The sequence below is a fragment of the Gopherus flavomarginatus genome, chromosome 18 (genome assembly GCF_025201925.1).
Source record: "Gopherus flavomarginatus isolate rGopFla2 chromosome 18, rGopFla2.mat.asm, whole genome shotgun sequence".
NCBI classification, from domain to species: Eukaryota; Metazoa; Chordata; order Testudines; family Testudinidae; genus Gopherus; species Gopherus flavomarginatus.
The window spans coordinates 9568156-9591334 of NC_066634.1; the positions used below are offsets into that span (position 1 = coordinate 9568156).

Genomic DNA, 23179 nt, shown 5'->3' on the forward strand with positions numbered 1-23179 from the left:
GGCAGCCCCAGGCTCTGACCGCAGCAGCCCCGCCTGGAGCCCCCAGTGAGTGAGAGACCCCGGAGGGGGAGGGGGAGGGAGCACTGGGCCCTGACAGGAAAGTGACTCTCTCCCCTCAGATCTTGGTGTTTTTCTCTCATGTTATCAAATATGCAGTTTCTGACACAATTTCTTGGCAAATCTCAAAGATTCAAATAAAATAACCTAAACATTTGCCCCATTTCTCTCTAGTTGTCTGTTTCTAATTGAATATGCCCTGAGATTTTCCTGTCTCTAATTATAAAATAATAAGAAAATCTCAGATTTACACCTTTTCTCAGATTATTGAACACAAAATGTTTGCAAATGTTGCCCATTTCCTCTTTATTCATTTATCAAGTATTCATGTGAAACTCTCAGATTTTACCTCCTATCAACAACTGATATAAAATCCCTCTGATTTTCCACTTTCCTCTCTATAATTTGCAAAATGGATCCAAAATCTCTGATTTCCACCCTTTGTCTTTCATTTCTGAACACTGATCTGAAAGCTCAGGTTTTCCCTCTGTGTCATTATCAAATGTCAATTAACAATCCTCTCAAGTTTTGTGCTGGTCCTTATGTTTCTAAATCCCAAAAACTTCTTCCTTCGGGGGAACCTGTTGCCCTGAGTCGCTCTCCATTCTGGATGTTGCAGGGGATTAAATTTCCCAGTGATTGTCTTTCCCCTCTCCTTTGAGGACCATTTGTTCCCTCTTCTAGCTCTGTTAGATATTTGCCCAAGAAAGAGACCAGCCTGATATTTAATACACATCAAAGCCAGAGGCCTCCCCCTGTTTGGGGATCAGTGGTTCGCAGCTGGTAGTGGGAGAGTTGGCTGGCCCCTTTTCTTTTCTCCAGCTGGCACAGGATGAGGGGGTCACTCTGAGTGCAGCATGTCTTGAGAAGTATCCCAAACCACAAGACAAATGGTCTCTGTGAAGGGTTGCTTCCCACAGTGCTAAGATGTAGCCACCTCTGGCAGGATCCATGGTGGCTACTATTTGCTAGTGACAGGCCACGGAAATTTCTTACCTATTTTGCCCCTCCATGCCAGGCCTGCGCAACATACGGCCCACGGGCAACGTGCGGCCCGTGAAGTCTCACTGTGCGTCCCGCAGCCAGGAATCAAAGGGCTCTGGGCTGCCCGTAGCCGCGGGGAATCCAAACCCCTTTAAAGTTCAGCCGCGGCCGGGATTCAAAAGGTTCTGAGCTACCCGCAGCCGCAGGGATCCCAGAGCTCTTTAAATCTCAGCCGCGGCCAGGATTTATAGGGCTCTGGGCAGGCGGGCGGGGAGCTCAGAGCTCTTTAAATCCCAGCCACCAGGGCCGGCTTTAGGCCAATTTAACCAATTCCCTTGAATCGGCCTTGCTCCTAAGAGGACCCCGCACCCAAGCCCCAGTACCAGCAAAAGCCAGTGCGTTGTTCCAGGGTGGCCCAGTTTCCCCACGGGGCAATTTAAAAGGCCTGGGGCTCCCAGCAGGGGCTGGAACCCCAGGCCCTTTAAATTGCCACTAGATCCCTACTGCTGGAGCCCTGGGGTATGGCTGCGGGGATCTCTGGGCTGTTTAAAAAGTCCAGGACTCCCATTGCTTCTACCTTCCTGGCCCTTTAAATAGCCACTGGAGCCCCGCCGCTTCCCCAGGGTTCCTGCGGCTATTTACAGAGCTGGGGCAGTGGAAACAGGGGCGCCCCGGGCCCTTGAAATAACCCCCAAGCCCCAGGCTGCTGCTGCTACCCTAGTGGGAGAGGGGGGAGGAGGAGGAGGAGGAGGAGGAGGAGAAGGAGGCACTCACCATAGCGGATGGGCTGTACCCCCTGTACCTGCACCCCCTGCCCTGCCTGCAGCCAGCCCGTCCCCAGCCAGCCCCTGCTGCACCCCCTGCCCGCACCAGCCCCGCACCTCCTGCCCTGCTTGCACCAGTTCCTGCCTGCAGCCTGCCCATCTCCAGCGAGCCCCACACCCCCTGCCTTGCCTTCAGCCCTGCACCAACACCTGTCTCCAGCCAGCCCTGCACCCCCTTCCCTGTCTCCAGCCAGCCCCTGCCACACTGCCTGCCCTGCCCGCACCAGCCCTGCACCCCCTGCCCTGTCTCCAGCCAACCCCATAACCCCTGCCTTGCCTTCAGCCCTGCACCAACCCGTCTCCAGCCAACCCCTGCCGCACCCTGCTGCCTGAAGCCAGCCAGTCCCGCACTCCTTTGTCTCCAGCCCTGCCAACCCATGCCGCACCCTCCCTGTGGCCCTGCCTGAAGCCAGCCAGCCCACCCCACACCTCTTGTCTCCAGCCTGCCCCACACCCCTTGCCCAGCCTGCAGCCAGACCCTACCTCTCGCATCCTCCCCCTCCCACACCTCCAGCCAGCCCCATGTTCACTGGTGTCCTGCAGTTCCGAGGGAAGTAACCCTGCACACCTGCTTCAATGAGATGGGCAGGGAGCAGCTGGGACCCACACATGTGCACCCTAGCACACCCTAAGGGAGTGGCAGAGCTCATTTCTAGTTCAGACCCATCTTTTTAAAAAAGAACTTTTAGGTAGGGTTAACATACATCTGTACTTTCCCGGACATGTCAGGCTTTTTGGTTCTTAAATCGCCATCTGGGAGGAAAATACGGACGTATGGTAACCCTACTGGTACAAAAAATACATACTGTGGCAGAACTTTTTATAGGGAACCGGTTGTTAAGAACTGAAAGGCTTTTTTTCCCCCAGTCATCCCTGCGGGGCCCCAACAAAAATGTTCAAATTGAGCCCCGCACTTCCTAAAGCCGGCCTGCCAGCCACGGCCGGGATTCAAAGGGCTCTGGGTTGCTCGCAGAGATTTCCGGCCGCAGCTGAGGTTTAAAGGTCTCAGGGCTCCCCACCGCCACGGGCAGCCCAGAGCCCTTTCAATCCCGACAGCAGCTGAGATTTAAAGGGCTCAGGGATCCCTGTGGCTGCAGGCAGCACAGAGCCCTTTGAATCCTGGCAGCAGCTCCAGGGGATGGAGTGAGGCTGGGATTTCAAGGGCTCAGGCTCCCCTCAGCAGCAGGAGCTCTGGGACCTTTAAATCCCTGCCCCAGCCCTGAAAAGCTCCGGGTTCCCCCGGTCGTCAGAGCCCCAGGCCCTTTAATTTGACACTGAGGGCTCCCAGCCACCTCTTTGGCTGGGAGTCCCTGGTTGATTTAACATCAAGTAACACCACCCCACCACCAACCTTCCTTTTTGACTCACAGCTGTTTTGGTGAGGCAGCGCTGGGGAAGGAGGGTTTGTTTCTGCAGGGCTGGGCGGGGTGTTTCCGTCAGGCTGGGTGGTCCTGAGTGGGGGGTGTTTCCGCAGGGCCGGGGGGTTTCGGTCCTCAGCTGTTTTCTTTGGAGTATTGTGGCCCTCGCTCTTTTACTCAAAGTACTGTACAGGAACTTTTCAGAGGGATTAAGGCAAAATGCCACATTTATTAGTAATACAGGTATCAATTAATACTCTATGATATGCACATGAGATATATATCACAGTCATGCATTCACGCACACACACAGACATAAACACACTCCGTCTTGCTGTTGTTACCAACTAGTTGCTCCCCTTAACTGCACTGGCCAGGTGAGTTAGATGGGGGAGGGGTGGAGCCGGGCTTCTACCGATCCAAATCGATGGTCCGATGGTGACAAGACGAGATCCGGGGTCCTTCTGCAAGACACCTCGCATTTATAGCAGCTTCCCTCTTATGCAAATATAGACTAGATTCAAAATCTGGGTCTGCCTCCGTTGGTCTTTGTGCTGCTTTTCTCTGGGTGTTGTCCCAATGCTGCTCAAAGAGGGTGTTTTCTAAAGAAGGTGCTTGCTTCTAATCCCTGAGGCCATCAATATGTCTGCTCTTCTTTATTGGGCCCACTTGACAAGTTGTATTGTCCTTTGCTCTGGCTCCCATTCCCTCTTCAACTGTTGTAGCTGTCTGGAGGTGGGTGTCTTCCAAGCCTCACTCATTCACACCTCATTCAGTCAATAGAGCAATTGATTACAAAGTGCGGGGGAAGATCTTATTCTACTAGCAAAAAGGCACATGTTTTCTTTTACTTTAACTATACTATCCTTAGGGGCTATAACATTTGATACAAAGTTTTCTTCCAATTTTCTATATAGGGATCTAATACAAAGTTGTATGAAAATAGAGAGGCACAATGCCAAGTCATATGAATTACAAAATAACATCATGCCGGATGCAATGTCATAAAGATAAAGATACTTAATACAAAATAACACAATGCAACATTATAAAGATTTATAGAGATAGTTAATACAGAGATTTCTCTACATCACCACTTTAAGAGTTCTGCAGGCCTGCTGACGGCATTCGCGGGGCTTCTTGCTCGTGTGGATTCTCTGATGCTGAATAAGGTGAGAGCTGCGATTGAAGGATTTCCCGCACTTACTGCATTCATAGGACCCCTCCTGTGTGTGGATTCTCTGATGCCGAATAAGGTGTGATCTGCGACTGAAAGTTTTCCCGCACTCATTGCGTTCACAGGGCCTCTCCCCTGTGTGGATTCTCTGATGTTGAGAAAGGCCTGATCTGTAAGTGAAGTTTTTCCCACACTCAGCACATGTATTTTTTTTTTGCTTTTCCCTGCAGATTTCCTGCTGCATTCTGGTTTCCTTAAGGCCCTTCTGAGTTCCCTGACAGGAAATAAATTTATCCATTTTCTCCCCTGGCTGGTTTCCCTGCTCTTTTTCTGGTCTGTGCTGAACCTCACACGTCATTGCATCACCTGCTGTGATAGAGACAGAAACCTCAAACAGGGATGGAAAGGGGAAGGCCAAACCAAAACAAGTGCTGGAGAGAGGACAAATAAAAATCAGGAACTCAGCTCCCCCCAACAGGAGAGAGGAGGGGAACAATTCAGCCTTCACATCCCATCCAACTTCACAGGGGGAAGGGAGAAAGCTACTGCCCGGTGTCTGCTAGCATCTATAGGAAGCCTTGAGCTATATTTACCCTGCGGATGCGACCCCTGCAATGGACAATAATGAACTGAGAGACTTCCCAAGAGCTTTGTAGGGCATCCTAGATGTTTCCTTCAGGCACTTACAGATTCTGAGTTTTGCTAGCTTGTTTTTTAGATCCCCATTTTTTCGTTCCACTGCTCCCGCGCTTTGAGGATGGTGAGCACAGTGTAAACGTTGGTCCACATGGAGGGCCTTGCAGATTTGTTGAGTGATTTGACCTGTAAAATGGGTTCCTCTGTCACTGTTAATTGAGACAGGAATACCAAAGCTGGGAATAAATTCCTTGAGCAACCTTTTTGCTACAGTGGTTGAGTCTGCCTTAGCACATGGGTAAGCTTCCACCCATCCAGAATACATGCACACACACACAAGCACGTACTCAGATGAACAACACTTTGGCATATTTATGAAGTCTATTTGGATGTTTACAAACGGTCCCCAGGGTGGCGGGTGTGCTGCCTGGGTGGTTCGAACTGGTCGCCCACTGTTATATGCCATACAGATAGGGCATGTTTGGCAGTATTGCTGGGCAAGGCTTGTAAACTTTGGAGCATACCAGTACTTAGATACAGAAGCAATCATCCCCTCCTTGCCAACGTGGGCTAGCCCGTGGGCTAGCCGGGCAAGGTGTGGGAGTAGAGCCAAGGGTGCTACCAGGCGGCCGTCTGGGGCATACCACAAGGCATCCTCTGGATGTTGTGAACATCCGGACTGTTTCCAGCAATTTTTTTCATCCTTTGATGCTGACTCCTGTATAAGTGCTAGATCCTGTAAAGAGTCAACTGAAAAGACGGGCTGGGACATACAAAGAGCAAATATTTCGGTAGGAGCCGGAGACCCGGAAAGGGCCGCTTGCCTGGCGGAGGCATCCGCCAGTGCATTTCCTCGAGTAACATAGTCATAGGGTTTTTTGTGGGCTGCACATTTGACTACAGCTATAGCAGAGGGTAACTGTAAAGCAGACAAGAGAGCATTAACATACGGGCCATGGCTAATAGGTGCTCCAGTAGAAGTAAGAAATCCCCTATATTTCCACAATTGCCCATAATCATGTACTACCCAGAAAGCATATCTAGAATCAGTGTAAATAGTGACAGACACTCCGGTTGCTAAGCAACAGGCTCGAGTAAGGGCAAACAGTTCAGCAACTTGAGCTGATTTCACTGAAGGGAGAGAGAATGCTTCTATAATACTTTGTTGATCGCATACAGCATAGCCTGCTACCAGCTGTCCTTCCATATTTCTTAAACAGGAGCCATCCACATAATAAATCAGTTCTGGGTTTTGCAGGGGAATATCCTGCAGATCAGGTCTGGGAGCAGATAATTCAGCAGTTACAGATAAGCAATCATGGGGTTCCCCATCGGTTGCCGTGGGGAGAAGAGAAGCAGGATTTAGTACCGGGCACCTAGCCAAAGTAACATTTGCAGCATTTAAAAGAAGCATTTCATACTTGGTAAGTCTGGAATTTGAAAGATGCTGTGTTTTGCCTTTTGTTAAGAGAGCGGTGACAGCATGAGGAACTGCAATAGTTAACGGGTTGTCAAGAACTAGGGAGGCGGAGGCTTCAACTAATATTGCAGCCGCTGCAACAGACCGGAGGCAGGGGGGTAAGCCAGCTGCTACCGGGTCTAATGAAGAACTAAAGTAAGCTATGGGTCTGTGCTTTTCTCCGTGAGTCTGAGTGAGAACACCCTGGGCTGAGCCTTCTCTTTCATGACAGAAAAGAGTAAATGGTTTCTTATAATCAGGTAAACCGAGAGCAGGGGCTTTGGTTAAAGCAATTTTGATTTGTTGAAACGCTTCCTCTGCTTCTGTGGGCCAGGGAATAGGGTCAGAGATCTTATTAAGAGTTAAATCTTCTAAGGGCCGTACAAGAGACGCATAACCCAGAATCCATTGTCTACAGTAGCCTGCCATTCCTAAGAATCCCCTAAGCTGCTTTTTTGTAATTGGCCTGGGGATCTTTTGAATTGCCTGCACCCGCGAAGAAGACAAAGCGCGTTTTCCTGCAGAAATATCATGGCCCAGATAATGCACTACAGGGAGACAAAGTTGTAATTTTTCTTTTGAAGCCTTATGACCTTTTTGAGCTAAGGCTCGCAACAAAACCAATGTATCCGTTTTTGAAGCTTCCAAAGAGTCAGAAGCAAGCAACAAATCATCTACATACTGAACTAGGACAGACCCATTTGGAAAAGAGATATCATCCAGATCTTTCTTTAAGATTTGAGAAAAGATTGTAGGGGACTCAGTATAACCCTGGGGTAGTCTGGTCCAAGTATACTGAGCTCCTTGATAAGTAAACATAAAAAGAAACTGACTATCCACATGAATGGGAATAGAAAAGAAGGCAGAGCACAAATCTATTACAGAAAAATACTGAGCCGTGGGAGGTATACAAGAAAGAATAGTAGCAGGATTTGGAACCACCGGAAAAGTTGGGAGGACAGCAGCATTAATAGCTCGTAAATCCTGTACGAATCGCCAGGTCTTTTTTCCCGGTTTTCAGACAGGTAGAATGGGAGTATTACATTCACTTACTGTCGGGACTATGACTCCTTGTTTAAGCAGAGCAGAAAGAACCAGACGAATTCCCTCCTCAGCTTGCTGAGAGAGGGGATATTGCCGGACTCTAGGAAGAGGTTTGCTTGGATTGAGACGAATTTTGACAGGTTGAGCAGAACAAATGCGTCCCACTTGATTAGCATGTTCAGCCCACAGCGAGGGGGGTACCTTCGCCAGTAGTTCCTGTTGCAACAAGGAAGGACTGGGATCGGGTTCCCGACTTGGGGCTGGATCAATTTGGAGTAGACCTAAAACCTCATTATGAGCCGGGTCGGGGACTTCTAAAAAGACCCCGTCTGGAGAGCAAAAGATAGTGCAATGAAGTTTGCACAACAGATCTTTTCCTAAGAGGTTTATAGGGGAGCACGGACTGAGGAGGAAAGCATGATCAGCAGAAAGGGGACTGATGGATATAGATAGAGGAGATGACACAGGATGGGGAATAGGGGTATTTCCCAACCCCACAGCAGTTACGACCTCAGCGGAAAGAGGTACAGTAGAGAAATCTTGTGCTCTTAAGGTGGATCTAGAAGCTCCTGTATCAACGAAGCAAGGGGTAGGGACACCATTTATTAGACAAGAAACAGTTGGACCAGTTTGGTCCACATGAACAAGGGGGGCAACGACGATGCTATTAGTCTCCTGGCTTTCCTAGTAATTTAGAGCTGGGTCTGGCGGGGCAGGAAGGGGTCGCGTGGGACAGTCCCTAATAAGATGTCCCTCCTTTTTACAATATCTACATTGGTTTTTTCCCAATTGGGGACAATTGGCTCTCCAATGTCCTTCTTGCCCACATGAAAAACACGCTGTAGAACCAAGATTAGTAAGAGGGTTACTTTCAGCAAAGGGTTGATTTTTAGTTACAGCCTGTTTTGGCCTATGCCTGGGCCCTTTTTCAGCGGGATTTTGCATGCTTTGGATCTGCAAAGCCATTAGTTTAGATTCTGTCTCGTCTTTTTTTCTTTCTAACTGCCGATGGAAATGCTGCGCTGCTGCCAGAATTTCCTCCAGATTCTTGCCTTCCCAATCCACTAAATTAACTTTTAACTGTTCTCCTACCTTTGGCAAGAGTCCTTGCACAAAGGCTGCCACCACAGCTTGTGTGGCTGTTTGTTCTGCATTATTAATTCCCGAATGCCTTTCAAACACCTGCTTTATACGTTCCATATAATCGGCCGCATTTTCTCCCTTATTTTGTTTACAGGCATTTATCTTGGCCCAGTCCATTTTTCTTGGACATACATTAAGAACCTCATTAATTAAGTTGGTTCTTCTTTGAAAATAGTCAGCTTCTGACATCCCGCCAACATCAGCTGGCCAGTCTGCCCTGGCATAGAGGCGGGTAAGGGTTTCTTTGGGCACTATAGCTGATAACAGCTGGTGCATATCAGCATGTGAGGGGTTATAGCACTTGGCTATCATGCTCAATTGCTCTTGGAACTTAACGGGATCTTCCCTGATTTTTGGAAACTTCTCGATAAGGTTGTAAAGGTCACCTGGTGACCAAGGGGCATGCACTGTCATTAACCCTCCCGTGCCCGAGGGCAGCTGTCGGAGGGGAAAATTAGTGACGGTTTCAGGCGGGGTGGTTATTCTGTTAGCCTTATGTAGCCAAGTCTTATGACGGGTGTTAAAGGCTACGGCATCAGGGTCGGAGGCAGGAGAGATAGGAGAACAACTTTTCAGAAGGGATTTATATTTTGGTGATGTCATCATTTCCCTCATCTTAGCTATGGTACCTGACAACCGTCGTAACGGGGATTCTGGGGATACTTTTTCCCATTCTATCTCCCTACACTCCCAATCTATGTCTTCATCGTGTGCCGTCTGTTGCCATTCCTTCATAAGCACCTCCCCAGTGGTTATGAAGGCAAGGGCTTCTCTTAAGTTGTCAGACCTGTCAGTGTCAGACTTGGGCGTGGACCCACTTGAAGAGGTCATAGGAGGCGTTTGCCTACCAGAACCCGAGGGAGAGGAGGAGGTGTCTGGATGGTCGCCTCGGTTATCCTCTGTCTCACTTCTGTCCCCAGATCCGGCCCCACCCCCTGTCCGGTCACCCGGACTATATGCGGGAGGATTATTAGGGGCGGGTACAGGATTATTGGGCCACGGTCTGTATTCTAAGAACAGATCAATTAACTCATCAGAGGGGGGTGAAGGATAGATTCTTTTCGGGGCAGTCGGTTGTGGGCGTGTTTGGGACGGACAAAGAGGAACTATACCTGAAGGAGGAGGACTTGGCAAATTTTGAGCACTATTTAATTTTTCCTGTGCCTCTTTAAGTTGGGTTTTTAGTTTCTCTTGGGTGTCTTTCAATCCCCTAACTTGGGATTCCTGACGTCTCTTACCCATTTCATCGTGCCACTCAAAATAAGCATCAAACTGTCCCTGTCCTGCACATTGCTACAATACACCCCTTCACACTCAATTAACATCACACTGGCCAAAGTAGGTATTCAGGTTCAAAGCCAACAATTATGGTATGAGCCCACTGAAAACCCTCATCTATCAGGGTTCAGATGGACAATTCTAAATGCTACCTTGGGAACTGTCCATTTCTCCATACCCCTCACCCACTTCCAAATTACAAGTACTTATTCTAATTGCTCTAAAGGTGCTGCTATACGCCTATTGGAGCAACAGGCTAGACTTGCAGAAAGTAGGAAAAGAAGGGATATTGTTGATACTCTGCTGCATGGTGTTAACACTGCAGCATCAGCCTGGACTCTATATAAAACGCAAGAACATAAGGGCCATCTGGGACAATTAGACCAGGCCGCAGGGTTTATTTCCGGGGCTCAAATTACTGAGGAGAAGGCCGGCATAGGCGCACTCCACACTATTTCGGCACTAAGCGTTGTCACCCAGACTCTACTCACACAAATGGTTCACCAGGTTGCTACATCAGGTAAGGCATTGCAGTGGGACCAAGCGTGTTCAGAAGTACAGGACTATCTCAATACTATTCTTTTCTCTTTACGCAAGGACCTTGAACAGCAGCGCTGGCCCACTGCCCTTACTAATACATCTGGTATTCCCCTTGATTTGTGGCCATGGAGGTTTACGTGGAAGTTCTCTAAATGGAGATGCTGGCGCTCACAGTGTTCCTTCCGGGCTTATGGACCCGTGAAAGGATTTTGGGCCCCCACTTACCGTATCCTCCCGGGCCCTTGGGGTGGTTGTTTGTGGGACTGGGTCATTCATCGAGATGTTTGGGAAATTAAACCCCCTGGCGGTCCTAACCGCTTCTTAATTGGTGCCCCGGCTATAACCCCTGACCTTTGGATAGGTCTAGGTGATCTCTGGACCTATTGGCCCTTACAGCCTCCACAACTGCAATGCTTTAGAAAACTACACCCAGGAGAAGTAGTAACTGTCCACCATTGGGTATGTTGGGAGGGCCCTGGTACTTTACAAGACCTAGCCTCCCATGACCTACTATCTGCTAACAGCAGTTGCGTTCATGTTAACTCCTCAATCATACACGATGTGGCTTTTAATCTCCACACCAGCTCAGGCACTCACAACATTTACTGGCCCGCAGAAAAGGACTATCAGGTTTATTTAAAATTTCAGGTTCCCTTCGACTGGACCTCCGTCGTCCCTGACCGGTTCCACTCATTGCTATCCCTCCTACCAGACATTCAATCTATTTCACATTTACAAACCCAAATTCACTATTTAGAAACTGTTTACCAGGAAGCCTTGAATGCCCTCCAAACGGTTCATTTAGTCTCTACCCTCTGTGTGAAAGGTGATATTTTGTGTCAGTTTACAAAGAGTTTTCAGTCACCCCAAAAACACCCTGGGTATGTAAGGCTCCTTTTCACTATTGGTACAATTACCTTTGTATGTATTTGCTGTTGGTGTTGCTGTAATTGCTGGTCGCATTGTACTTGCCCTTGTACTCCTTCCCGTTCCTATCCCCCTCCACAATTGGTTTCTCTTCACCCTATCAGATCCAAACCGTATTACACACCCACCAATGTCAATAACGATATTTGTGTTACTTTCAGGACTAGCCTCTCTGATAACGATCAGACCCCTTCCAACACTCCCCAAGAAGGTAACCCTGGTCAAGGAATGGTGGATCAGGAAACAGTCGAACAAATTGCCCAGGAGCTTATGAATATCCCCCTATCAGACATCGATGAAGTGTTTGCTGCTGTGGGGAACCCATTAACAGCAAACAAAGGAGGGAATTGATAAAGAAAACTAACCCCCGGCCCTAAAGCCGGGTCTTAAATCAATGCTAATAATTACATCAAGGCCTTAGGCCCCAATCATACTAACATGTAGCAGAGTAAGAAAAGTTGATTTTCCACTAACCCTCCTGAGGCTCACTTTCTGATTTCTCTATAAAATGCTGCTACAAAAATAAATGCTGCTATATGGAGTTAAAACTGAAAAATCCCTAAAATAACCAGTCTGTCACTGCCAAAAGACTAACAGCTGCTAGGTCATTATAGGTTATTAAGTAGCTTTTGCACGCATAAAATAACCCCAGATAACTTGGCCAAAGGAACAAACATGTATTTTTGAACCCAAGTTCCTCAAAATTTTGCTATGGAACACAGCTGCTGAAACCGCAAGTAGGTGGAAACCAGGTGTCAAAGTCCTGACAATTACAAAAACCCGTAAAACGGGGAAGTTACAAAGAGCAAGCTTGCAAATTAGCTCATAACCGGTATATTAATAGTAGTTGTTTTTAACAGATGGTTAAAAGATGTCATTGTATTAACCAAATATGGTATCCTCGGATGTATAAGCTCATATGGTAATGTGCGGTTTTTGGCTATATAAACCCAGGTATTTTTGCTGAAAGGTAGAGCGACTTCCCCTTGCTAGGGGACTTTGTCGTCTCTCCCTGCATATATGCTTGTATTCTTTGATTAATCAATAAAGGAGTCTCAGGCTGTCTGATCAACTCAACTGGGTGGTGGTCATTTTCCACGACAGTTTAATGTTTCCTCATCTGTGCAGGGAGATCTCAGGATCTCTCTTTCCTCTGAACCCTGGAGCTCTGGGACCCATGACTCTTCCCCTTGTTCCAGCTGGGAGATCATATCACGTTGGAAAACCAGAAACTCCGCTCAGATGAAAGAAAACAAAGGAGTTCAGTTGATTTCATACAACTTGATCATCAAAAACATTCTGTTAATTTATCTTCAGTGCTTAGTGTGACCTAGTGTGCCTGGGGCAGTCCTCACTGAAAATGCCAAGGTCAGAGCAGGCTGAAAAAGGGAGAGCAGATGCTCCCCATACTGGTGGTTAACACTGAAGTTAAACTCACTGACCAGTCACAAACTGTGCTTCTGATCCCACACACTGGTTAACGAGACTCTGAAAAAAGAAATCACACGGCCCCCTTTATTGCATGACAGTTCTCTGACTCCTAATCAGCAACTAGGTCCCGTACAGTGAGAGGTTATTTAAAAACTCTGCTCACTGTGATACAGCATGGCCAGAGGGCAGCAGGAGAGTGATCCTAATTGGATCCAGGAAGTGGGTGGGTAGAAGGTTAGCCACATTACCCAGGTTTGGATCTCATCCAAAATACCACGCTGCCAGCCAATCCTTTAGCAGTTAAACTAAATGTTTAGAAGAAAGAACAAATGAAAGAATGAAGTTAAATTCCATCCTTCCAGACAAATCTTTAGCATCTAAACTAAAGGTTTAAAAGAAAGAAAGACAGAAAGAATTTAAATGGAAAAGCAGTCAGATACATTCCAAAATGGATATATCAGGTTCTTAGCAGTATTGGTGAGTTGCTGGCTTGAAAGTCTGTCTGGAACGCATCCACAGCTTGGATGGGTCATTCAGTCCTTTGTTCCAGGGTTCAGTTTGTAGAGAAGTTGCTCCAGAGGTAGGAAGGGGGATTGAAGACAAGATGGAGATGATGCAGCTGCGCTTTATATTCCTTTTGCCATGTGGCTTGTACTTCCTGTGTCCCAAACACAAGCTTCACAGCACATGGCATGGAAAAGCTTTGGAGGTTTCATTACACAGGCAAACCCCGGCATGTCTTGCTGACTCAATAGGTGTATCCCCTTGGTCCATAGGTTCATTGTACAGCTGATGAACCTCAATGGGCCATCAAACATGCTAGGCAATGTTGATGCCAATATGTCTGGGGGTGTCACCCAGAAAAACTGCACAAGTCTGGAAATACAGATATACCTTACATATCTGTAACTCACAATACAAAGGTGATAGAAACATAGAAACAAAATTATCATACTTGGCAAATCATAACATTTTCACAGACACTTTACATGGCATACATAGCATGATTCATTGCAATTTTATCAGATTCTATTATTTTATTATTAATACCAAAGTGTCTCACAATTTCATGCAGTCTCACACTTGCTAAACTAGTGAATTCCCAGAACCAGTTCCCCAGGTCCTTGAAGATGCCAAACATTGTGCTTAGGAGGGATTGAAATACCCACATATCTGCTGGGAACACACACACAGACACTGTGTCAATCTGTACCCCTGTGTTCACTCTTCTAGAAAATTATGATCAATTTTGTACCCAGTATGGCTTGTGAGGTATCATTAGAAAACGTATAACCTACTTAATATTATCCTCCTGTTAAAATGTTTAGTAACACTGTATGTAAAATTGTGAGATTTTACAGTATGATATTACTGAAAAAGTTAAAGTTCTGGGGAACACCCACAGACCAGTTCCTCAGAGACAGCAAGGCAAAAAGCTGGTCAAACAGCCATTCTCCTGCAGGGGGAAGGTGTGAAGACATTAAGGGCTGGTCTACACTACGGGGGGAAATCGATCTTAGATACGCAAATTCAGCTACGTTAATAACGTAATTGAAGTCGAATATCTAAGATCGGATTACTCACCCATCCTCACCGCGCGGGATCGATGTCCGCGGCTCCCCCTGTCAAATCAGCAACTCCGTTGGGGTTGGTGTTGTTCCAGAATGGATATAAGCACGCTCGGGGATCGATATATGGCGTCTAGATGAGACGCAACATATCGATCCCCGAGCAATCGATTTTAACCCGCCGATACGGTGGGTAGTCTAGATGTAGCCTTACATTCCATCACAGGGACCTATTGAGGCTGTTGTGGAAAACGACCACAGGATTAATATTTGAATCAGCTCAGCCTGAGGCTCTTTTCTTGGTTACAGGCACGCAGGGGGCGACAGCTATTGGAATACTGTTCCCAGGCTAAAAATCACACAAGCCTTTTACAGCTTAAAACCACAAACAATGACACATACGTTGCATGTTAATTTCCTTATTTGGAATATATTGCAAAATATGATGCAGGTCAAAAGCAAGCTGAACAATCAGTTTTCCATATTTGGCCTTTCCTGTTATTTTTATTACACCTGGTGATATGGGAGCAAGACTCTCCATGTCTCAAGAAATGTCACTACCAACCTAGGCCATTTTCACATGCTGGGGTGCAATCCAGATCAGCGAGGAGTTGTGTCATCTGTAATCCTGGGTGAGATTCAGTGTTCTGCTGCTGGAGCTCCCCTGTCTGGATACTCCCAGCCAGCGTTCAAGGACGCACTGAGTGTCTGTATGATAAGTAACCCTGGACTGGCAACTCTGACTCCAGCCGCCTGCTTGTTACACCCCAAGCACATTCTGGTTTGGGTAGAGAAGGTTCAGGGTTTGTGAGAAGGCTGGGGGTAGGAAGCTTCTGTTCATTATGCTGGACCTAACCCCAGTTTTACTTGAGTAAAGAGGAGATATTTGACATTGTGTGATGCTGCTCCTGTGCTCTGTTCCCAAAGTGTTCTGCAGCAGAGGAGGGTCTCTGGTAGTATGTATGTTACTGGCCTATTGGGGTGATGCTGAAACAGGACAGGGTACAGATGGCATTGTGGGGTTGGCATGAACCTTCACTCTTCATTTCCCCTTCCAAGAACAGAAGGGACAGGAATCCTTACCCAGCAAGACCATCGTCTCATAGTTCCCCTGCATGACATCTCTGTAGAGGGCTCTCTGAGTGGGGTCCAGCAGAGTCCCCTTTTCCCTGGAGAAATACACAGACACCTCCTCGAAGGTCACCGGCCCCTGAAAGAGCAGGAGTCCAATACTCAGTACCTGCTGACCCACTCACAACCCCACTATTCACGGAACAGCAGCACCAGGGAAATGGAAGCTCCGGGAGGCACATGTTAACAGAGTCCCACCCCACCTTGCTTACAGCAGCCAGGAGGCATCAGAGGGTAGAAAGAGAGAACCTTTGTGTCTCCCATCTGACAGACAGAAGCAGGGTCTTCACATTTATCACATAGCTACTAGCCAGAGCTTAATATAGGAGATGGGGCTGTCTCTGGACCCTGATAGTGGCTCCCTGGTCGGAATCCAAGCACTCTCCAAATAAAATATATGGAAGAAAGGGGAAGTCAATCATAAAGAATAGAAGTTAGAAGGTCAGAATTCTAGTGCCCATTAACAAAGGTTTAGAGAAAATAGAGCCTATCAAACTAATGGGATATCCTTCTTGGATGAGATCAAAAGTTAGGTTGCAGCTAATAGTATTGATGTAATATACCTAAACTTCCGTAAGGGACATGACTTGATTAGCACAATATTTTTACTAAAAAAAACTAGAATGATACAAAATAAACACGGCATACATTAAATAGATTAAAAACTCTGATAGTAAATGGGGAACCATGATCGAGTGGATTTCTTTCTAGCAGGTTCCTGCAGGGATTGGTTCTTGGCCCTGTGCTATTTAACATTCTTATCCATGACTTAGAAGAGAGTACAAAATCATCACTGATAAAGTTTACAGTTGCCACAAAGATTGGGGTTGGTGGTAATTAATGAAATGTCAGTAGATTCAGGCTCCATCGCTGAGAGTCTGGGAAGTTGTCCCAGCCCTGGCTGGAGGGTTATTTCCTGTTCCACAAAGAGCGGAAGTTCCATTCCCAACTCCTGTGCCTTGAAATTAGGACCTATCTGACACTACACCCCCATATTCATCATAGTGGTATGATTATAATATGATTAGGACATAATTATGATCTATTTTGTAGAAGATGCATCATGTGTGGTGTCACTGGAAAAGTTCTGATTTGCTGAATATGATTATCCTATTTGTGTGCACATATCATGTTCGTATCTGAAGTTATGGATATTGACTCTGGATCTGTATTTCAAATGTGCTTACTCTGGGTAACACCCACAATGAGCCTTTCAGGTACAACAATGAAGAAGCCAGACAGTGCTGATGGCTCAACAAAGACAATGGACTGTGGAAGAGCTTAGCCTTCCTGTGAATGTTTCAGCCAGCCTATGAGTCATGGCTACTATGACTCAGCAGGGCCTGTGACCAGACCACATGACACTAAACTCCATTTTAGTACCTGTATTTTTCCACAAACTGGACTAGGAACTGAGTTTGGAACAAAAGGTTCCCACCATATGGAAAAGCTACATAAGGTGGGGTGTGACATCATCTCTTGGCCTCATTCTCCACACAAGAGAACTTCTGGAAACACCTGAGAAACAAAAACGGATGTGGGGGAAGTGCTGCTCCCAGGATCAAGAGATTTCTAGCTTGTGTATGGAAACTTGGGGGACTGCTTGTACCATCAGTCAGGGTGAGAAATTGCTAATTCAAATTCTATCCATCTAGTATGTTAGGCTTAGTCTGAGTATTGGTTATTTGCTAAAAAATCTGCTTTGATCTGTTTGTTATCACTTATAATCACTTAATCTACCTTTCTGCAGTTAATAAACTTGTTTGATGCTTTATCTTAACCAGCGTATTTTGAGTGAAGTGTCTGGGGAAAATCTCAGCTTGTTGTGCACATCTGTCCCATATTGAGAGGAAGGGGAACTACATTAATGAGCTTGCATTATAGAGATCCCTGTGCACTATAAGATGGTATCATTCTGGATTTATACTACAGCAAGTGTGCAAGGTTGGGGAGTGGGAAATTGGCTCTTGTCTTCTATCTGTCCTTGAGTGGCTTACGTAACGCACTCAGGTAGCTTAGTTGGCTGCATGGCGCCACCTGCTGTTGTGTTGGGTGATAACAGGCCCTGGAGAGGCTGGCGAAATCTCCAGCAAAGCAGTGTGAGAAGGGCCAGCCCAGCGTGAGCGTTAGAGGACACAGCAGTTCCCAGAAGCTCCACAAACTGCCTCCTGGGGGTGACAACCAACACGCCCTACACTACACAAGTCTCAGCAGGTTTGTCACATGCTGTCCCCTCCCTTTCTCCACCCGAGATATTTCCTGCTTCCCACCATCTCTAGCAATTCCCACCCTCTTATGCATTTACTGCTCCTCAACCTCCAAGCAGAGCCCGCCACCCTGATAATCTCTTACCTGAGCCAGCTCCATTGCTGCCATTTCCTTGCCCCTGGGAGGACGAGATGATCTGCAGCGAAACATGGATGTTATTCTCTGGCCTGCCGGGGTGAAAAGGGCAAGGTGTGAGAATTCAGACTAGGCTTTTGTCCATTCCACAAGCCGATTCCCCCCAGCTTTTCCCCTGCTAATACACATTCTAGGTTCTAGCACACTGTGAAGCACAGAGTGACCTTATTCCAGTACAGGCCTAGCCCCCTCCCATCAAGGTGTAACCCACTGACACATGGGGAAATCCTCCAAGTAACAGTCTCTCTCTTACACGTATCAAGTTTGCGGACAACACCAGCTGGGAGGGGTTGTAAGTGCTTTGGAGGATTGGATTAAAATTCAAAATGATCTGGACAAACGGGAGAAATGATCTGAAGTAAATAGGATCAAATTCAGTAGAGACAAGTGCAAAGTACTCCACGTTGGAAGGAACAATTGGAGGCCAGAGAAGAGCAGAAAGAAAGGAGTCACTTTGGGGGATTCTCCCTGTCATTGTCCCCAAGGCAGCTGTCTCAGGTTTACAAAGGTGTTTCATGTTCCAGCCTTTATACAGTCTCTCCTGGGAGTGCCCCTTTCATGGACTGGGCCTAGTTTTAGTTTTTGGTAGTTAACAATCTTGGTTTATTGTTCATCTAACCAGTATGTGTGGATTGAAGTGTGTTGGAAACTCTGTTTGGGATAACAAGCTGGTGCATGTCATTTTCCGCTGATGAAATGACAGACTTCATATGAGCTTGGGTCGTTCAGTAGCGTGCTGGACAGTGCAAGATGCACATTTCTGGGGGAAAGTTGGGCACTTGAGAATTTGCTGGTTTTCTCCTGAGGTGTAATTCATGAGTGGCTGTCTAGCAGCACTCAATACTGTGTAGCTGGGAGCGAGTTACATGCTGGAGACTGTGTGTTAATTGGCCAAGAGGGGCTGTTCTCGCGGGAAAACAGTGGAAAAGGCACCCCATGCTGGAGGACTGAGGGGACAGCTATTTAACAGTCCAGATTGTACTCTGGGTAACATCACAGACACTCATTATGACAGAGCCTCTTAGAACACAGAGAAAGTAAATCCATGTCCCAGAAATCGAAGACTCCAGACAGAGGGCAAGTGTCCCTGGCACTGCTTCTTGCTGATAGAGAGGTTCAGAGACAGTGCGAGAATCCTGGGGAAGCTGGGAACAGGAAGCATGGGCTGGCGGGGTTCGGTGGAGAAAGGGAACAGGAAGGGCAGGGATATTACTGAATCCAGGATCTCAGCAGTACTAGATGACAGGATAGCACATAGTGCAGCCCATTGGAAAACACAATCCCAACTATACATACAAAATGATGGGGTCTAAATTAGTTGTTTCCACTCAAGAGATGGATCTTGGAGTCACTGTGGATAGTTCTCTGAAAACATCCACTCAATGTGCAGCAGCAGTGAAAAAAAGTGAACAATGTAGGAAATAATTAAGAAAGTGATAGATATGACAGAATATCTCATAGATCATATTTGTAAAAACAGCAAATAAATCCATGATACACCCACATCTTGAATACTGCATGCACGTCACCCCATCTCAAAAATAGATATATTGGAATTGGAAAAGGTTCAGAAAAGGGCAAAAAAAATGATTAGGGGTATGGGACAGTTATGCCAGACCTAACCCCCAGTTTCACTTGAGCAAACAGGAGATATTTGACACTGTGCAATACGGCTCCTGTGCTCTGTTCCCAAAGTGTTCTGCAGCAGAGGAGGGTCTCTGGTATTATGTGTGTCACTGGCCTATTGGGGTGATGCTGAAACAGGACAGGGTACAGATGGCATTGTGGGGGTGGTGTGAACCTTCACTCTTCATTTCCCCTTCCAAGAACAGAAGGGACAGGAACCCTTACCCAGCGAGGTCACAGTCTCATAGTTCTCCTGCATGACATCCCAGTAGAGGGCTCTCTGAGTGGGGTCCTGCAGAGCCCACTCTTCCCTGGTGAAATACATAGCCATATCCTTGAAGGTCACCAGCCCCTGAAAGAGTAAGAGTCCAACACTAAGGACTTGCTGCCCCACTCACAGCCCCACTATTTGTGGCAGAGAAGAGTGAATCAAATGGAAGCTCTGGGTGGATCATAGTCAGGAGAGTCCCACCTCGACCTGGCTCAGAGTATCCAGCAAATGCCAGGGTGAGGGGATGAAGAGAGAGCCCCTTATCTCTCCCAGCATATCCATCACCCCCCTACTAGCCACTGACTGATAGAGGAGCTGGAGCCCCTAGCAGGGTCCAGGGAGAGCTTGCTGGTAGGATGCCCAACACTCTCCGCATTGTGAGGAGCGGGATATGAAGAGAGAGGCAGCTCCAATAAGCCTGACTCATGGGTGTCCCCTTTATATCTCACAGCAGCTGATAGTTAATGAGGTCAGGCTCCAGCACTAGGAGTCTGGTCAGTTTGACTAGCTCCCTGTAGGTGGGTTATTTTCTCTCTTCACAAATTAGGGCATTTCCACCTCCAAACCTCCTGGGTCTGTTCCTAGAATCTAGGCCACTTAGTAAATAACTCCCAGCAGGTCTGCCACACCCTGGCCTCCTCCTTTCGCCACACTGTGAATTTCCTGCCCCGCTCCAACCTCCAAACCAGACTCTGCAAACCTTCCCACCTCTGGTGTATTTGCTCTCCCTTTCCTCCAGCAGGAACCCACCAGCAACACCCCGATAATCTCTACCTGGACTGACTCCACTGCAGCCATTTCTCTTCCCTGTCCCACGGCAGGCTGGGATGAGCTGGAGCAAAACATTCTGCAGCCTGTCTGGGGGAGAAGGGCAGTTGTGGGCGTTTCAGAACCGGTTTTAGTTAATTTCACATCACAATTCCCCCAGGCTCTTTCCCTGCAGACAGACACCCTAGATTCTGTCATGCTGGGAAATGCTCAATCTCTTTATTACAATTTAGACCTGGCCCCTCCTGCCAGGCTAAGTCCACAGACACATTTTTAACCTCCCTTCTCTCTCCCCTCACCCCTTCTCTGAACACAAGGCTAGAAAAGAGCAGAACCAAAGGAGTCACTGTGGGGGATTCCCTCAGACACTGACCCCACGGCAGCCACACCCCAGCAGGGGGAATATGGAGTCAGGAACTGGCTTTTGCTCTGTCTGATCCTTGTTTAGTTCACTGGAAAGTGCTTCTGCCCCAGGATGCAGCAATACATGTGTCTGGGTGGACTAGAGAGCTGGAAATCTCTCCCCCACATTCATTTCTCCCACTGCCCCTTTCAGTCTCTCCTTCCCCTGTCCTCTCTCCCTGCCCCTCTGGCTGGGACAGTCCCATTCCTGGGGGCTTGTCTCTCCCATGGCTGGATTTCCTCCTGGCAACCGCTAATGGGAGGAGAAATGAGGTGATGTTGTTTGTGCAGAGTCACTTTCTTGCCAGACCCTAGGACATTCCCTGAGGTCTTTCAGTTACCTGGAGACTCTGGCTCAGAATTTAGTAGTAACAGGGCCCAGGACTGCCCTAGGGGGCTAGGACCAGCTGCAGAAAGTCATCCCCTGGGCCGGGCAGAGAAGAAGCTTTAATTAAGGTCACTTCCCAGCACAGAGCCCCACTGGGGGAGCAGCAGCTGCCAAGCCTGCTATCCCAGATCACAATGGAGGCTGCAGCATCTGACCCAGGAAGCTGAACCCCAATATCCTGAGCAGAGAGGGACAGAGTGTTTCAGCAGCTTCCCTCCTTTAGCTCTCTGGGGAGAGCAGCTAATGGGAGCCCCTCCTCACAGGGAGAATGGTTGATCTCATTTGACCCACTGTCCATCTGGAATCACTCCTTGTCTTTCCATACAGTGACTCTGGATTAACAACGGTCTCAATGACACCGGATTTCAGAAAGAATGAGTTCAGAACGCTGTGGAAAAGACCATCGTGTGGCAGTGCTGACTCCCTTCCCACCTCCCTCACCCCCGCAGATCTAGGACAAGGACTGGGGGCAAAAATTTTCCAAACGAAACCGAAAGTTCCTGCTGTTTTCAAAAGAGGAGAAAAGTAAATTCTGTGATTTCACACTAACAGTGTTTGCTAAGTGGACAGAAAGTTATCACAGTGACAGGGAACGTGACTGGGGAATGGACTTGGTGACCTGGTGACTAGGAGCCAGGACTCTGGTACAAGTTGACCAGAGAGAAGGATCATGGTTAGCAGCAGCCCCCAGACACCCCCTAGTACCCAGAGCGCAGACCTCCCAGCCAGGGGGCCCAGACACCCCCCAGCCAGGATCCCATCAGATATTCCCTGGGACGCAGCCCCCAGAGTCCCTGGCCAGGGACCCCAGATAGCCCTCAAAGCCCCACTGGCCAGAGAACCCCCACCACACCATGATTGCCAGGTTGGGAATCCCAAAGGGTTCCCCCCACCAAGAGCCCCCAGCAGCCAGGGACCCCCTCAAGGGACCCCCCCCCCCACTGGGAACTCAGTCCCTCACTGCCTGCCTGGGAACTTCCCCACCCTCCAGAACGATCTACCCTGACATTTGCCTGGGACCCCCTCCTCTGCCCAGTGTGACCCCCTGATGCTTTACAGTGCCACCCATCACTCTGCTTCCCTGGCATGCCCTCACCTAGTGTCAGGGATCCCCTCCCCCAGCTCTGTGCACTGGGCATGGCAACAAAACCAGGAACCAGCGGGGGAAGCACAGACAGAGCCCCTGGCACAGAACCAGGCTCCCTCTAACCCTCTGTCCCGCCTCCCCAAGAGACACCCACCCCCACTGTTCTGCAGCCACCAGGCCCCCAGCGATACCCACCTCCAGGACCCATAGCCTCAGGGATGGGCACATCAGAACCACCACCGCCGAAAACCCCAAACCTCCACAACCCACCAGCCTGACTAGGGTACCCCCTGCCCAGCCACGCAGAGGCCTCCCCCTGCCACAATGCCCCTTCAGCTGCAATCTCCCCACACAGACACCTTCCCTGCCCCTGCAAGTGTTACCTCACAGAGTGTGAGAAGTGGCTAGAAAGTTAACACCACCTCCTGCTGGCCAGTCACACAGGCAGAGGGAGCCTGGGGAGTGCTTCTTTAACAGGAGAATGGAAGGTCTGGAGGGCAAGAAAGATCCACGGGCTGTCACGAGCAAATAATGGCCACCATGGATCCACCCCAGAGGCGGCTGCATCTTAGCACATTGGGAAACAACCCATCATATTCAATTAGAAATAAAACAACTAGAGAGAAGTGGGGCAAATGTTTGGGGTATTTTATATCAATCTTTGAGACACGCAGAGA

The 23179-nt window shown here is 48.1% G+C and overlaps 2 protein-coding genes across 3 annotated transcripts in view; one reads left to right on the forward strand and one right to left on the reverse strand.

Moving 5' to 3' along the window:
• LOC127036605 (zinc finger protein 560-like) overlaps positions 1-20670 on the reverse strand; it is an 813726-nt gene extending 793056 nt beyond the window's left edge. Inside the window, exon 1 of the mRNA XM_050927661.1 lies at positions 20632-20670. Coding sequence (XP_050783618.1) covers positions 20632-20655 — 24 coding nt within the window. The 5' untranslated portion in view covers positions 20656-20670. The remainder of the gene's footprint in view (positions 1-20631) is intronic.
• The window catches only part of LOC127036604 (zinc finger protein 560-like), a 984895-nt gene continuing 968235 nt past the window's right edge, over positions 6520-23179 (forward strand). For both annotated transcript variants that reach the window (XM_050927659.1, XM_050927660.1), the window contains exon 1: positions 6520-6651. The gene's annotated coding sequence lies outside the window, so the exon portion shown is untranslated. The remainder of the gene's footprint in view (positions 6652-23179) is intronic.